At 40.7% G+C, this 14,246-nt stretch overlaps 1 protein-coding gene across 1 annotated transcript in view; it reads left to right on the top strand.

Annotated features, from left to right (window-relative positions):
• Positions 1–14,246, top strand: part of LOC103085585 (SLIT-ROBO Rho GTPase-activating protein 1) — a gene marked incomplete at its 3' end in the record, with an annotated part of 235,377 nt that overhangs the window by 199,839 nt on the left and 21,292 nt on the right. Inside the window, exons 9-10 of the mRNA XM_007450191.1 lie at positions 12,196–12,393; positions 12,829–12,913. Of these exons, the coding sequence (XP_007450253.1) occupies positions 12,196–12,393; positions 12,829–12,913 (283 nt within the window). The remainder of the gene's footprint in view (positions 1–12,195; positions 12,394–12,828; positions 12,914–14,246) is intronic.

Genomic DNA, 14,246 nt, shown 5'->3' with positions numbered 1-14,246 from the left:
GAGTGTCATGTTTCTAGACCAGTAGAGTTTTGTGGAAACCCATTGCAGCCTTTCTGGTTTCTGGTCTTTCTGGAAGAACCAAACCACCCCTTGTTCAAACATGTGTATATAAGATGCAACCAATGTGATTAAGATTTCAGTCTCTGTGTAAAGTCCCACTAATGAAACTTTCCGAAGGAAAGCTGTTGCTCTCTTTGAGGTGTCGTTAGAGCTTAGGGTTTTGGCAAGGCATCACAAAATACTCACTTAATGCAGTTTACTGGATCCTGTTAGACCTAGGGTTTGTATGCCTAGTGACTTCCAATTTTTTTTTCATGCATAGGCTCTCGTGGTTTTATTTGGAAAGAGTCTCTAAACTCTAGGAAAATAGTGTATTATACACAAGGTCGAGACTGGCAGCCCACAGACCTGTTTGGTTTGGCTCACACAACTTGGGCCTGTTAAAAACAGGAAAGTGTGGGAACTCTGGCCCCTGTGTTGCTTCATGAAGGGAAAGGCTGGGGTACTCGAATTCCACTTTGCCATAGTCATTCAGTCCTGATCTTCTTACACTGAACTAGTCCATTTATGTAACCTGACTGGCCTCTGCAGCCCTTTGAGTTTGTGACCTTAGTCTTCCTCTTTGGGCATAATGTGGAGAAACACAATATCTTTATAACCTGATAGGGGCAGACAGTGCTTTCTGAGGGCTAATTTTTCAAAATTTACTGTAGAAACAAATGAATTGGATTGTCCTGATGTTTCTTCTGAGCATGACAAGTGGTTTATGATTCTTGGATATGGAACAGATTCACTGTAGTAGAATGGGATTCCCAAGGAAAGTAAGATTTAAATTGGATTTGTGGCAACCAGTAGACTTCATAGGTATAGAAAGAGTGAAAGAGGTTCTAATATATTTTCAAGGTTGGAGAACAGAGCAGTTTGGTTATCACCCAGGTTCTCCTTGGGGATGAGCTGAAGGTGAAGCTGAAATCGTGTGACGAGAGGCATTGAGAACAAACTTAAGGAGTTTCAATGCTGTGGGCCAGTTCATTTCAGTAAAATAAATATTTATTGAGCGACTTATACATTCCACATATTTTGCCAGGTGTGGAAAGTACAGAGATGAATAAGTTACAGTTAGCATGTGTCTAGTTGAGAAGTAACTATAACAAGTCGTTTATACAATGTGAAAAATAAGAGACCTAACTTGGGAACAACATAGCAATCATTGCCAATTTGGAGGCCCTGTGTAGCACTTTTCTCCACCATGAATAAGGAATTTGCCTCTGATCTTCCACTGATAGGAGGACAGAAAATTGACACCTTGGTGTCAAAGCAAAATATACAAGTAAAGAAACACATGCATAATTTATGTAATTCTCTGCCTCTGCACAAACTTATGTGTATATGTGTGTGTGTGTGTGTGTGTGTGTGTGTACACACACATACTCATAAAGTCCAACATTTATTGCAAAGAGTTTAATTAGCTAAAAATAATTATGACTGCCCAGTGAAAAGATCAAAGTTGAGGGAGAATTTCATCCAAGCTTACAAAAGCATAGATAGGGCAGCTAAATAGAACATGAACCTTTTCACCAAATCTTAGACAACTATAAATAACGGACACCCCTTGAAACTGTAGGAGGCCTTCTAAGAAGGGAGTTTCCATGCTAAGAGCCCACAGACCATGTCTGGCCATGGACAAATTTTGTTTGCTCTACAGTGCTTGATTTTTTTTTAATTGTTATTGTCATTTAAAAATTGGAAGTTTTCCATAAAAATGGGGATTTTCAGCTTCAAAAAAATTAGATCTTCTCATACCAGACCTGCATTTCTATAGGACGATAACTGGCTTGAGCTGAGGAATACATACTCCCCTTAGATGCAGAGCACGTGCTTCCTATTCGCCATACGCCCCACTCAGCCCACTTGCCTATTTTCATTACTTACTTGGCCCTGGAAGATAGTTGATTTTGCAGCACTTGCCTTAAAACAAAGAGAAGAGAGCAGTATGCGTTTGTAAAATGCCCCGAGTATACTCGTAAGTAGTAAAAGTTGGAAGTAAAGGCTTGAGAAGGGCTTGATAAAATTTGTGGTTGATGCAGATTCATAATGGATTTGTGACATTTACCGTCACTTCACAGTGAATGAACTGTGAAGTTCAAATGTAAAAAACTTTACATTTGCCTGTTAAACCTTTTTAAATGAGCTTTCAGTTTCATTATGCTGTGAACTTGCATCGGTGATACCTTAGCCTTATGATTCCAACTTCCAGTCAGCCGGTCCACAAATATATATTATTAGGTTCACTGTGTATTGTGCCCATAGAATTAGAGCAGGGACTGCTGCCCACACAACTCTATTCCCCAATTTTTTTTTTTTTTTTTACTTAAAAGTATAACTTTTTATTAAAACTTTGAAGTGAAACATTAATAAACATTATTTTTAAAGGCAACACTTTGAAAGCAACCTAAATCTAAATGATCATTTATAACTTTCTCACTATACACAGTTTCCAAAGTCTTTCCAACCTAATGTTACACAGCCATGTCTACTTTCTGAAAGTTTACCGTTCAAGTGAAATAGGGAGATTAAGAGGTACAGACTTCCAGTTACAAAATAAATGAGTCAAAGGGATGAAATGTACAGAATGAGGAATATAGTCAATAACTATGTGATATCTTTGTGATATGTGACAGATGGTAACAAGACTTAAGATGGTGATCATTTTGTAGTGTGTAGAAATTTCAAATCACTATGTTGTAAGCCAGGAACTAACTAACATGGTCAATTATACTACAAAAACAGACCAAATTTATAGAAAAAGAGAGGGGGGTGGCGGAGAGGGGGAGTTGGATGAAGGTCATCAAAAGGTACAAACTTCCAGTTATAAGATAAATTATTACTAGGGATGTAATGTGCCACATGGTTAATATAATTAACACTGCTGTGTGTTATGTGTAAAATTTGTTGAGAGTAAATCCTTTTTGCTTTTTTTATTTTGTATCGGTGAGATGATGGATGTTCACTAAACTTATTTTGGTCATCATTTCATGATGTATGTTAAGTCAAATCAGTATGCTGTAGACTTTATTATTGCCCTGTCAATTATATCTCAATAAAACTGCAAGGGAAGAGAAAGAAAGAAGGAAGGAAAGGGAAGGGAAGGAAAAAATTTACTTTTAACCGTTCTCATAGGGATTTCAGCTTAGGGGGTCATTGCTGTGGCTCCTTTCTTTCAAAGCTAGCCTCTGGAGTAATTCCCCATAGATCACATTTCCCTTTCCTTAGAGTTCCTCATTCCTCCCTTTGTTGCAGGAGAATGGGGTGCAAGAGGATGGTCACGTCCCAGGTTTCAGGCGAGTTCCTGGGACGGGCTGCTAAGTGAGGGTCCTTGGCTTCACACAGGAAAGAATTCAAAAGTGAGCCAAGGTAAAGCAAAAGAGAGTTTATTTAGAGAGATGCACATTCCGTAGGCAGAATGCTGTTGTCTCAGAAGCAGCCCAGCGTGATTAGTTTTTTTGGGCTGGGTAATTTCATAGGCTAACAAGCGGGAGGGATATTCTATTTTGGGGAAGGGGCAGGGATTCCCAGGAATTGGGCCACCACGCACTTCCACTTTTTGGCCTTTATGGTAGCCCTCAGAAGTGTCATGGCTCCTGTGGGTGTGTTGTTTGGCATATGCTAGTGTATTACAGTGAGCATCTAATGAGGTCTCAAGGTCTACTGGGAGTTGTATCTTATGCTATCTTGGGCCTAGTTGGTTCTAACCAGTTTTTGTCATATCCTCAATGGCTGTGTCATTCTTTTAACGGTTGTGCCCTGCCCCCTTCCCTCCTGTCTCACCTTTATCAAGCCAAAGAAAAGAAAAATGAATTCCATAAGTAAAGCAATTAGGCCTTTCTTTTCTTTAGGACAGCCTTATTTTTAAGTAGTTTGCCCCATTTTCAGACCATTTATCCCAATATTTGCTCCAGAAAATAGAGCTTTGGTAAGCATGTCACTTCTGTGCTATGAGTAAAACCTTCTCACACATAAAACAACTAATTTCTCTTAAGTTATTGTAGATTTATCCCCCTGAAGGGAATAGAAAAGAGAGTAGTCTGTAATTAATTCCTCAATTAATTTGCAACAATGTTTAATGAACATATAAATTTTCCTAGCACCACTTAAAATCTTTCACCAACAGTTTACTAGGGAGTATTTCACAGACTATTCCCAAATATAATCCTTACACAGGATCTTTTCAACAATAATGAACAAGATTTTAGGCAAACATGTGAGATAATTTTCATGGAACGGGTAATTGAGGGAAGTAAGAGATATCTTGGTTATACTTTCTGTTACCCGAAAACTGGGTTCACCTCTTGGTGGGAGTGTAGCCAAAAGACACAACCAAGCCAAAGCACAGGAAAAGGAAGGATTTGTTATTACTTGCAGCAAGTAAGGAGAATACCGGGCATCTTTCCCAAAGCAGTGACTCCCCAACAGCAAGAATTGGGGAAGTTTTAAGCTAAAGGTACATGCATATTCCTGAAGAGGTTTGAGCAGAGGAGAATTCAGCATAGAATTGGGGGCAAAAGTCAGCAGAGTCCAAGTTTAGTTGATTGAGGTCAGGAGGGTCAACATTCTCTTTGCATCCTCCACCTGGGTAGGGGCCTTAGTTCCTGCAGAACTCAAAGATATATTATGTATATCCCTTGAGGAGGAACTAGGACTCTGCTTTATCACTGCCTATTGTTTGACTGCCTTTTCTCTGTTCCTACATTCCTTTGTTCCCTTGAGATCCTTGGTTACTGAGACCTGTTCAAGGGCAAGCATTGTGGCCAGGCTTAGATCACAAAATGGCTTAGGCTAAAGTGGCTTCTCTTATGTCAAGAAAGCCATCCATTCCTGGTTCTCTTTCTCCAGGGACCCCCTAACCTATCTGCTTACATTTCTACTTAGGGTAGAAAAATCACATTTCCCCCCATCAAATTTCCCATAATACCAATCCATGACTGCGGCAGAATCTCAAGTCATATACATCATTGATCAAACCCTTAGGGGCAGTTGGTTTAAGAAGTGAAGTTTGATAACCACTTAATCATTATTGCTATGTCTGATGACTTGTGTGGTTTTAACTTCATTTTAACTTAAGTGTTTCTTACTTGTCTGAAACCTTCTACTGATGAGGTTGACAGTAAAAGCCCAAACAAAAGAAAACTGCCACTTATCCCTTAAATGATAGCATCATCTCGGCCAAAATTGAAAACAGGATCAACTGTTTCCAGCTGGAAACATCTGTTTTTAGAAGCTCTGTGTGTGTGTGTGTGTGTGTGTGTGTGTGTGTATGTGTGTGTGTATTTTGTTTGTTTGTTTGTGTCAAATAAGGCTTAACTCACTGAAGGGAGAGCCTTGATCCAGAAGAATACCAAGTGGAATGAGGAGAGTTTCTAGAAAGTGTCTAAAAGTGATTGATGGGGTAGGGCATCTGGAAGAAAATGGCAGAGCTCAGGATGACTGTCAGCAAGGAGACTCCACGTTGTTGGTGTGTGCTGAGCATTCCTCTGGCGTCTTAGCAATTTGGAAGGAGGAAGACTCCAACTTCCACCGTTCATTCAGTTCATTCTCACCGCCATCTTAAGAATCTGCTGTATTCCATGCACTGTGCTAGTTAATAAGCTGCCCCTGACCTCAAGGTGTTCCCGCTAGAGTTAGAAAACAGAGGCCCTCTAAACAGTGTGGTGTAGGTGCTGGTGAGAAATGGATTTGGGATCATGCTCCTCAGACCACTCTTAGCAAAGGGTCCACCCAGAAGGGTCATTAAGTCAGAGTCCAGATGGGCTGCAGGAAAACAGGCTTTCTGAGACATGACTAAAGCAGAAATGTTGTTCAGAGAGCTCGAAGCAATGATGATGTTCTCTTCTTTGGATTAAGTTGTATCATTGCTGAGAATGAATTTTGTTCAGAGGTCAGGAGAGCCTGGTATTTGTAAACATCGCCTTAAATGCAAGTGTGTAGGTTACTAGTGTGAATTCCTCTGGAATGGTGACACGACCCTTCCCCAAAAGCAGGGGGAAGAGCAGCAAAAATTGGACTGTTTTTCTAAATCTGGCAACACCTTACCCAGCAGTGACAGGGTCACTGGCACCTGTACCCCCCTGTTAAGGTACCAGGAGCAAGGGAAGTGCTCTGCCACTGCTACTGCCTTCTGTGGCCTATGCTGGCAATAAGTTTCTGTACCCCTGGCTAATTAACTATGGCATTATAATCCAGTTTATATGTGTGTGGTCTCTTTCTGCTAATTTTTAATACATCTGAAAGGATACAGTGCTCTAATTGAAATACATACAAGGTCAGTGGTGGCAAGGAGGGAGTAGTTAAGTGGGGAGGGGAGGACAGGGCTAGGGGTCACCTTCACAGATGGAATGATAAGTCTTAAAGGATGAATAGGCCTGCACCAGGTGCAAGGTACAGGGCACAGTGCCATGAAATAACGTGGTGTGTGTTAGGGGTTGAATTGTGTTCCCCCCAAATTCATATGTTGAAGCCCTAACCATCAGTACTTCAGAATGTGACCTTATTTGAAGATAGGGTCTTCACAGAGGTAATCAGGTTAAAGTGAGGTCATTAGGGTGGGCCCTAACCAGTGTGACTGATGTCCTTATGTTAAGGGGAAATTTGAACACAGAAACACAGAAGACAATATGAAGAGACAGAGAGAGAAGATGCCGGCTGTCTATAATAAGCCCAGGAGGCAGGGCTAGAACAGCTCCTTCCATCACAGCCTCAGAAGGCACCAACCCTGGCCTGACCTTGATCTCAGCCTTCCAGCCTCCAAAACTATGAGGCAATAAATTTCTGTTGTTTAAGCCACACAGCGTGTGGCACTTTGTTATGGCAGCCCTAGAAAACTAAATCAGTGTGTTTGGAGAAGGAAACTTCTTGTTTTCTCTAATAATTGTAATGTCCTGGGAGAAGAAAGGCAAAAGAGGCAGAGTGTACAGAAGGCCGCAGAAATCTCCTCTCAGAGTCCAGGCCACCTGGACACTCCTCCAGCACAGCGTGTTCTTTGGGTTTTTCATAATTCCTTATCATGTTTTTGGCCTCTCCTTCTACCAAACCCAACTGTGTTTCCTTGCTACTAATGGGGAGTCGTTACAAGCCTCATATTAGCTGTTTCATATCTGCTTCATTATGTTCCCCCTTGTGACTTATTAACATGGCTTGTGTGCGTGTCAGAAGCTGGTGTTATTCTTCATCGGGAGTGTCCCATGGGATAATACATAGTCCCAGCCATTATATCTGGTGGCTTCTGTCACATCCTTTATTCTTCCCGATAATTCCAAATTTAACCATGACACTCTTGTTTCTGAGAAGGAAGTTGAAAAAAAAAGAAAAGCAATTGACAAGGAATCACATTCACTGTTGCTGGGTCCACAGTATGGGCCATAGTCTGTGAGCCTGTTACCAAGGACTTGAGTGAGTGTGGCACCTGCCAAGTCACTGGACAGGTCCCTGGTGGGCAGGACTGGCCCTGGACTGCAGCTGAGCATACCTAGATCTAAGTCACAGGTCTGCAGTAGGGTCCACAGCCGGGACCAAGTTCTGCAGGCCTGCCTCTGGGGGCACAGATGGGCATGTCTCCCTCCTGGTCCCTGGGTGGGCAGGACTGCTTTTGGACTACTACCGAGAGGGACTGGATCCAACTTACAGGGCTGCTTCAAAAACCAAAGTTGGACAGAGTTTGGCAGGCCTGACTCTGGGAATACAAATGGGCTTGTCTCTTGTTGGGTCCCTTGGATGGGTACGACTGCTCATAGGCCATTGCTAAGGGGTATTAGAACCAAGTTACAGGGCCACTTCATTATCCACAGTTGGACCGAGGTTGGTGGGCCTGCCCCCAGGGCACAGATAGACGTGTCTTCAGCCTGGTTTCTGGTCAAGCAGAACTGCCCCCTGGACTGCAGCGGGGCTCATCTGGAGCCAGCTTACAGGACCACTTCAAGATCTGCAGTTGGACCGAGGTCGGCAGGTCTGCCTCTGGGAGCAAGGACAGGTGTGCCTCCCAGCACATCCCTTGGCAATAGCACTGCTCCCAGACCAGGGCTGAGAGGGACTGGAACTGCATCATGAGCTACTACAGGGTCCAAATCTAGGACTAAGGTCAGTGGGCCTGTTACTTGGGACATTAGTGAGCGTGACTCCTCTTGGGTCCCTTGGCAAATAGTGCTGGTGGCAGGCCCAAGGCCAAACAGGACTGTAGCTGCGTCTGTAAGCGGACAGGCTATTTCTGGGTCTGTAGCCAGGACCAGAGCTGGCAAGCCTGCCACCTGGGCATGGGCCAGCTTTCTCAAATTGGTCCTTGGCAGTTGTGGGCTCCATCAAGGTTTTACAAGCTCCTATCTGGATGCCCAAGCCCCCACAAATGCACTTTTGTCCATGGATGGCTGCCAAATTGTTGTTGTGGGGGTGTATGAATAGGGGACCTCTAATTCTACCATCTTACTGATGTCACCTACAGGATAGTGAGTCTCTTCATTCAGCCTATAGATATATAATCATGACTTTCTTAAAGTACTTATAATGTTATTTTAAAAATCATCTTTAACGTGCTTTTTTCCAGTGTCTCTCCTTTGCATTTTACATATCCTCAGGAATAATGACTAAATCTGTTTAATTTTTGCCTCCTTTTAAAATTTACTCCATCACATGACCTCTTTAAGCCTCTAAACTAGCACTGATTGTTATTGTTTCTTCCCTAAACAGTATTTTGTTGTTTAAAAACAAAAAAACAAAAAAAACAATCGAACATATTTCTACTTCCTGTAGTGGTGGACTGAGTCACTCAGCTGATTCTCGCACATTTCATTATCCAGGACAAGGTACATGGCCAAGCCTGAAACCCATGACATAGGGAGCCATATGTTCCCAAAAGGAAGAGCATCAAATATTTTGAACAGAAATAAAATCCAGTGATTTGGAACTATTAGTGCCCCTGATGGCTTGGAAAAATAAACAAACATTCTCTCAGGATGATAACCTCACCCTAGACCTCAAGTAACTCTACAGAAACTGTCCAGCAAAGATAACTAGGTACATAAGGAGAAAAGACAACATGAGTGATAGCCAGAATACATAACAGACAATAGAAATATACCCACAGGATCTAAATATTGGGATTACCAGAAAAAAACTGTAAAAGAGCTATTTACTGTGTTCAAGAAGATAAAAGCCAAGCTTAGATTTCAGCAGGGCACTGTTATAACCTATAAACAGTGAAATAACAGATTTGAAAATGAACCACACAGAAATTCTAGAGCTGAGAAATACAGTAACCCAAATTAATAAATCAGGCATGGTTTTAACATCAGATTAGACACAGCTGAAGAGTGAATTATCAAAATGGAAGACAAATCTGAAGGAAGTAATCAAAATGCAGCATGGAAAAACGAAAGGATAGAAAATATGAATAGAAAGGTAAGATACAGAGAACGCAGTGATTTTTAGCATACTAACTAAACTCCCAGAAAATATTGATAGAAAAGAAAGTAGAGACAGTATTTGTAAATATTTTTGTAAAAGATATTTGTAAAGATAATGGCTGAAATCTTATCAGAGCTTAAGAAAAGTATCACATAATTCAAAAAGTCCAAAAATATTCCAGGCAGAATATATTTTTAAAATCCTTACCTAGATACATTATAGTGAAACTATAGAAAACTTTAAAACCAGCCAGAGAAAGAAAGCAGGGTTCATTCAAAGTGTGATAGACTGATAGTAAACTTCTCATTCAACAGGAACATGGAAGCCACAAGAAAGTACAGTGATGTTTTAAATGTACTGAAGGAAAATAACTGCCAACCAGGAAAAAATATCTTTCATAAATGAAGGTGAAATAAAAGACATTTTTAAATCAACAAAAGCAAAATTCGCCTCTAGAGGATTCATGCTAAAAAGAATTTCTATGTAGAAAATAAATGTAGTTACCAAAGGGGAAGGGGAGGAATAAATTAGGAGTATGGGATTAACAGATACACACTACTGTATATAAAATAGATAAACAACAAGGATTTACTGTATAGCATAGGAAACTATTCAATATCTTGAAATAACCTATAATGGAAAAGAATCTGAAAAAGTGTGTGTGTGTGTGTGTATATATATATATAAAACTGAATCACTTTATTGTACACCTGAAACTAACATAATATTGTAAATCAACTATATTTTTAAAAGAAAGAATTTCGAAAGGGTGTTCTTAAAAATATAAGGTATAGAGATCAAAGAATTTAATTAATATATGGATAAAGCTAAATGAATACTGACTATATCATAATAATGTCTTGTATTCAAATGTATACAAATATTTACATATATAATACATCCTATTATAAAACATTACAAAAATAGCATATAAGTCAGGAAAAGTAAATGGTTTTAAGGTGTTCTAAACTCTGTACATTGTCTGGGAAAAAGATAAAGCTATTGATTTACATTAGACTTTGATAAGCAAAGGTGGAGTACAACCTAATTGTGGAAGACAAATGTGGAAGATAAATTTAAAAGCTCCTAGAAGATAACATAGAACAGTATCTTTATGACCATGATATAGGAAAATATTCCTTAAATAGGACACAAAAGGCACTGATTATAAGGGCAAGGATTAGTAAATTGATTACATTAAAATTAGAGACTGTTCTGTTCATCTAGACACTGTAGAGTAAAAAACCAGAGCTCAGAGTGGGGAAAGATATTTGCAACACATATAACTAACAAAAGACTCATATACGTATTACAAATCTGTAAAGAAAAGAAGGCTCATCACCCAACAGAAGATTGAGCAAGAGGTTTAACAGACTGTTTCAAAGAGAAAATCTAAATTGCCTTCAACATATGATAATGTGCTCAATCTCAACCATCAGAGAAATACATATTAAAACCACAATGAGATATCACCCAACACAGTGGTTTAAATTTTTAGGTGATTTTTTTTTTTTTTTCTTTTTTGGCTGTGCCACACGGCTTGCAGGATCTTAGTTCCCCAACCAGGGATCAAACCCGGGCCCTTGGCAATGAGAGCACGTAATCCTAACCACTGGACCGCCAGGGAATTCCCAATGGTTTAAAATTTTAAAACTGACAATACCAATTATCGTGGATGTGGAGTAATAGGAATGCTCCTGTGTTGGTGGGGATACAAATTAGAACAATAATTTTAGAAAACAGTCTGGAATACCCAATAAGCAGCAATTCTACTCAAGTATGTGTGACCCAACAAAAATGTGTTCCTAGCAGTATTATTCATAGTGGCCCAAAACCAGAAATAAGTCATCTATCAACAGTAAAAGGGATGAATTATGATGTATTCTTACAATGAATATTCAGCAGTGAAATACTGTACTCACAAGAAATGAATAAATCTTACTACATAGAGTTGAGCAAAAGAAACAAAAGAAAAATAATATATGCTGTAAGAATCCATTTATTTATATAAAGTATTTTAAAAGGGTAAAACTAATATATGAGGTTAGAAATCAGGATAGTGGCTACCTCTGGGGAGCAGGAAAGTGTGTGTGGTGACTGGGAGAAGCACAGATTACTCATAATGTGCTATATTTCTTGATCTGAGTGGTAGTCACATGAGTGTGTTCAGTTGGTGATAATTCATAAAGCTGTACACTTACGGTTTGCACATTTTTCTCTATGTAATTTCACTTCAGTTTAAAAGGTCCTTTAAAACAGGAAGTGTGGGCTTCCCTGGTGGCGCAGTGGTTGAGAGTCCGCCTGCCGATGCAGGGGACACGGGTTCGTGCCCCGGTCCAGGAAGATCCCACATGCCGCGGAGCGGCTGGGCCCGTGAGCCATGGCCGCTGAGCCTGCGCGTCCAGAGCCTGTGCTCCGCAACGGGAGAGGCCACAACAGTGAGAGGCCCGCGTACTGCAAAAAAAAAAAAAACAGAAAATGTAATTGAGAGCGTACTCAGTGATACATGTGATTTATAGGAACTCAAATATAAAGTGATATCCTCCTCAGGATAATTTTGAAGAAAGCCTCTCCTTATATTGGGTGACATGGGGTATTGTTTACCTGTCTCTCTCCCCTAATAGACTCTGAACGTTGGTGGGGGCAGGGCCTGTGCCCCCATCTCTACCTGACAGAGCACTTTCTCACTGTTTGTGGGATTCACGAAATAAGGTACTAACTTGAGAAATGTGCTCCTATTCCCAGGTTAAGAAAACGACTGAGGCCACCTTGCAGACGATACAAGATATGGTCACCATCGAGGACTACGATGTTTCTGAATGCTTCCAGCACAGTCGTTCCACAGAGTCTGTGAAGTCTACTGTCTCTGAAACCTACCTGAGTAAGCCCAGTATCGCCAAGAGAAGAGCCAACCAGCAGGAGACCGAGCAGTTCTACTTCATGGTATGCCTGCTGCTTCCCCAGTCACTCTTGGGGCTCAGATCCCAAGCACTGTTTCTGGAGTTGCATCAGAATCACCTGGGGTTCTTTACTAAGATCAGAATTTCCAATTCAGTAGGTCTGGGATAGGGTTTAGGAGATAGTAGTGATATGCAGACGAATTTAAAGAGGACTGCTCTGAAACAGAACTTTTAGATTATTTAATGAACATACATGTCACCAGGAGAGCTTGTTACAATGCAGGTTCTGATTCCAGTAGGTCTGGGGAGGGAGGCACCTGAGAGCCCACATCTCTAATAGGCTGATGCCACAACACTTTGCTTAGCAAGGTTCTATGCTCTAAAAGACAAAAGTGGCTGGATTTTCGTTATCCTATAGGAAGTTTCTGGACACTGAATAATTTTTTTTTAAGTTAAAAACATATCTTTGCTTTTGCAGAAACTCAGAGAATATTTGGAGGGTAGTAATCTCATCACAAAACTTCAAGCCAAGCATGACTTGTTGCAGAGGACCCTTGGAGAAGGTCAGTTATCTGACATAGTTGGGGAGATGACCTGGATTATATGTTGTGTCATGTATGCATTCCATGAAGAGTGTGAACTGTGAATTTGTGCTGGAAGAAGCAGAGAACGTTGTATGTTGAGATTTGGCTTTATCTGTGTAAGAATCAAGTTCTCCCTGGAACTGTTTTCTTTATGAGCTTGATGCTAACCCAAACAGGGAAATCTAGCCAACACAGAGCTCCAGAGGAAGGGTCTTCAGAGCACAGTGCTCCTAGGAAGAGAGAAGTCAGAAGGAGCCGCACCTGTTCCCACCTGCTGACCCTGCGCCCCCCAGTCACTTCTTCCTTTCCTTCTTGGACTTCCCCACCCTTCCAGCCCCACCCCTTTTGTTTAAATGGACTAGTATTTGTTGTCCCTGTTTGGACTCCAGAAACCAGTTAAACCAGTTTGGGTGATTTTTTTTTTTTTCTTTCAGTAGGCATTGGTTTTACTTGAGAAGCAAACGAATTCTATTAAGCATATTGCTGTATCTAATGGTACCAAAAACAACAGTAGCTACCACTAACACAAGGCTCTCTCTGTGCCAGTCATTGTTCTGAGCTGTATATATATAACTGGGCACTATTAATTTCCCCATTTTTACAGATAGTAAAACTGAGGAGAAAAAAAAGGATTAAAGTAAAGGGTACAGTGTAGATGTTATTGCTTCCCTTTTCATCTTCATGAAATTTAAAAGGGAAAAAAAACACAAATGAAGTTCCTGTCATAAGTACCTCATAATCTGTAATACATTTAATTATCTTTTATTCATGCTAGATCTTGCTGGAAGTTATAAAAATAAAAGAGAATACAGATGGGAGAGGGAAATCAGGGGACTGAGTTGTGTAAATAACTCGGGCCAAAAAGAGTTTGCTCCCTTGACCTAAACGCTTGCCTCCTACCATTTTAGAACCTTCCTTAGCCATAAAGCAGGGTTTCCATCACCTTATCTCCTGGTTTCCTCTAAGCGACCATTATCCTCTGGAAATGTCCACATGGAGAAAGATCATCATAACCTGAAACTCCGTGTATTGCAGTTAGGATGACAGACTGTAAGATAAAAGGCCAGTTTCACTTAGAAAAAAAGCAAATAACATTTAAAGTGCTAAGAACTGTCTTAAAAAATAAAATAACAAAATACAATATGTGAACCTTCATTAAACTGTGAATCAAAAAGCAAAGTTGGGCTTCCCTGGTGGTGCAGTGGTTGAGAGTACGACTGATGATGCAGGGGACATGAGTTCATGCCCCGGTCCGGGAAGATCCCACATGCCGCGGAGCGGCTGGGCCCGTGAGCCATGGCCGCTGAGCCTG

The sequence above is a fragment of the Lipotes vexillifer genome, unplaced genomic scaffold (genome assembly GCF_000442215.2).
Source record: "Lipotes vexillifer unplaced genomic scaffold, Lipotes_vexillifer_v1.1 scaffold837, whole genome shotgun sequence".
Taxonomy (NCBI): domain Eukaryota; kingdom Metazoa; phylum Chordata; class Mammalia; order Artiodactyla; family Lipotidae; genus Lipotes; species Lipotes vexillifer.
This window is presented reverse-complemented; position numbering and strand designations above follow the sequence as displayed.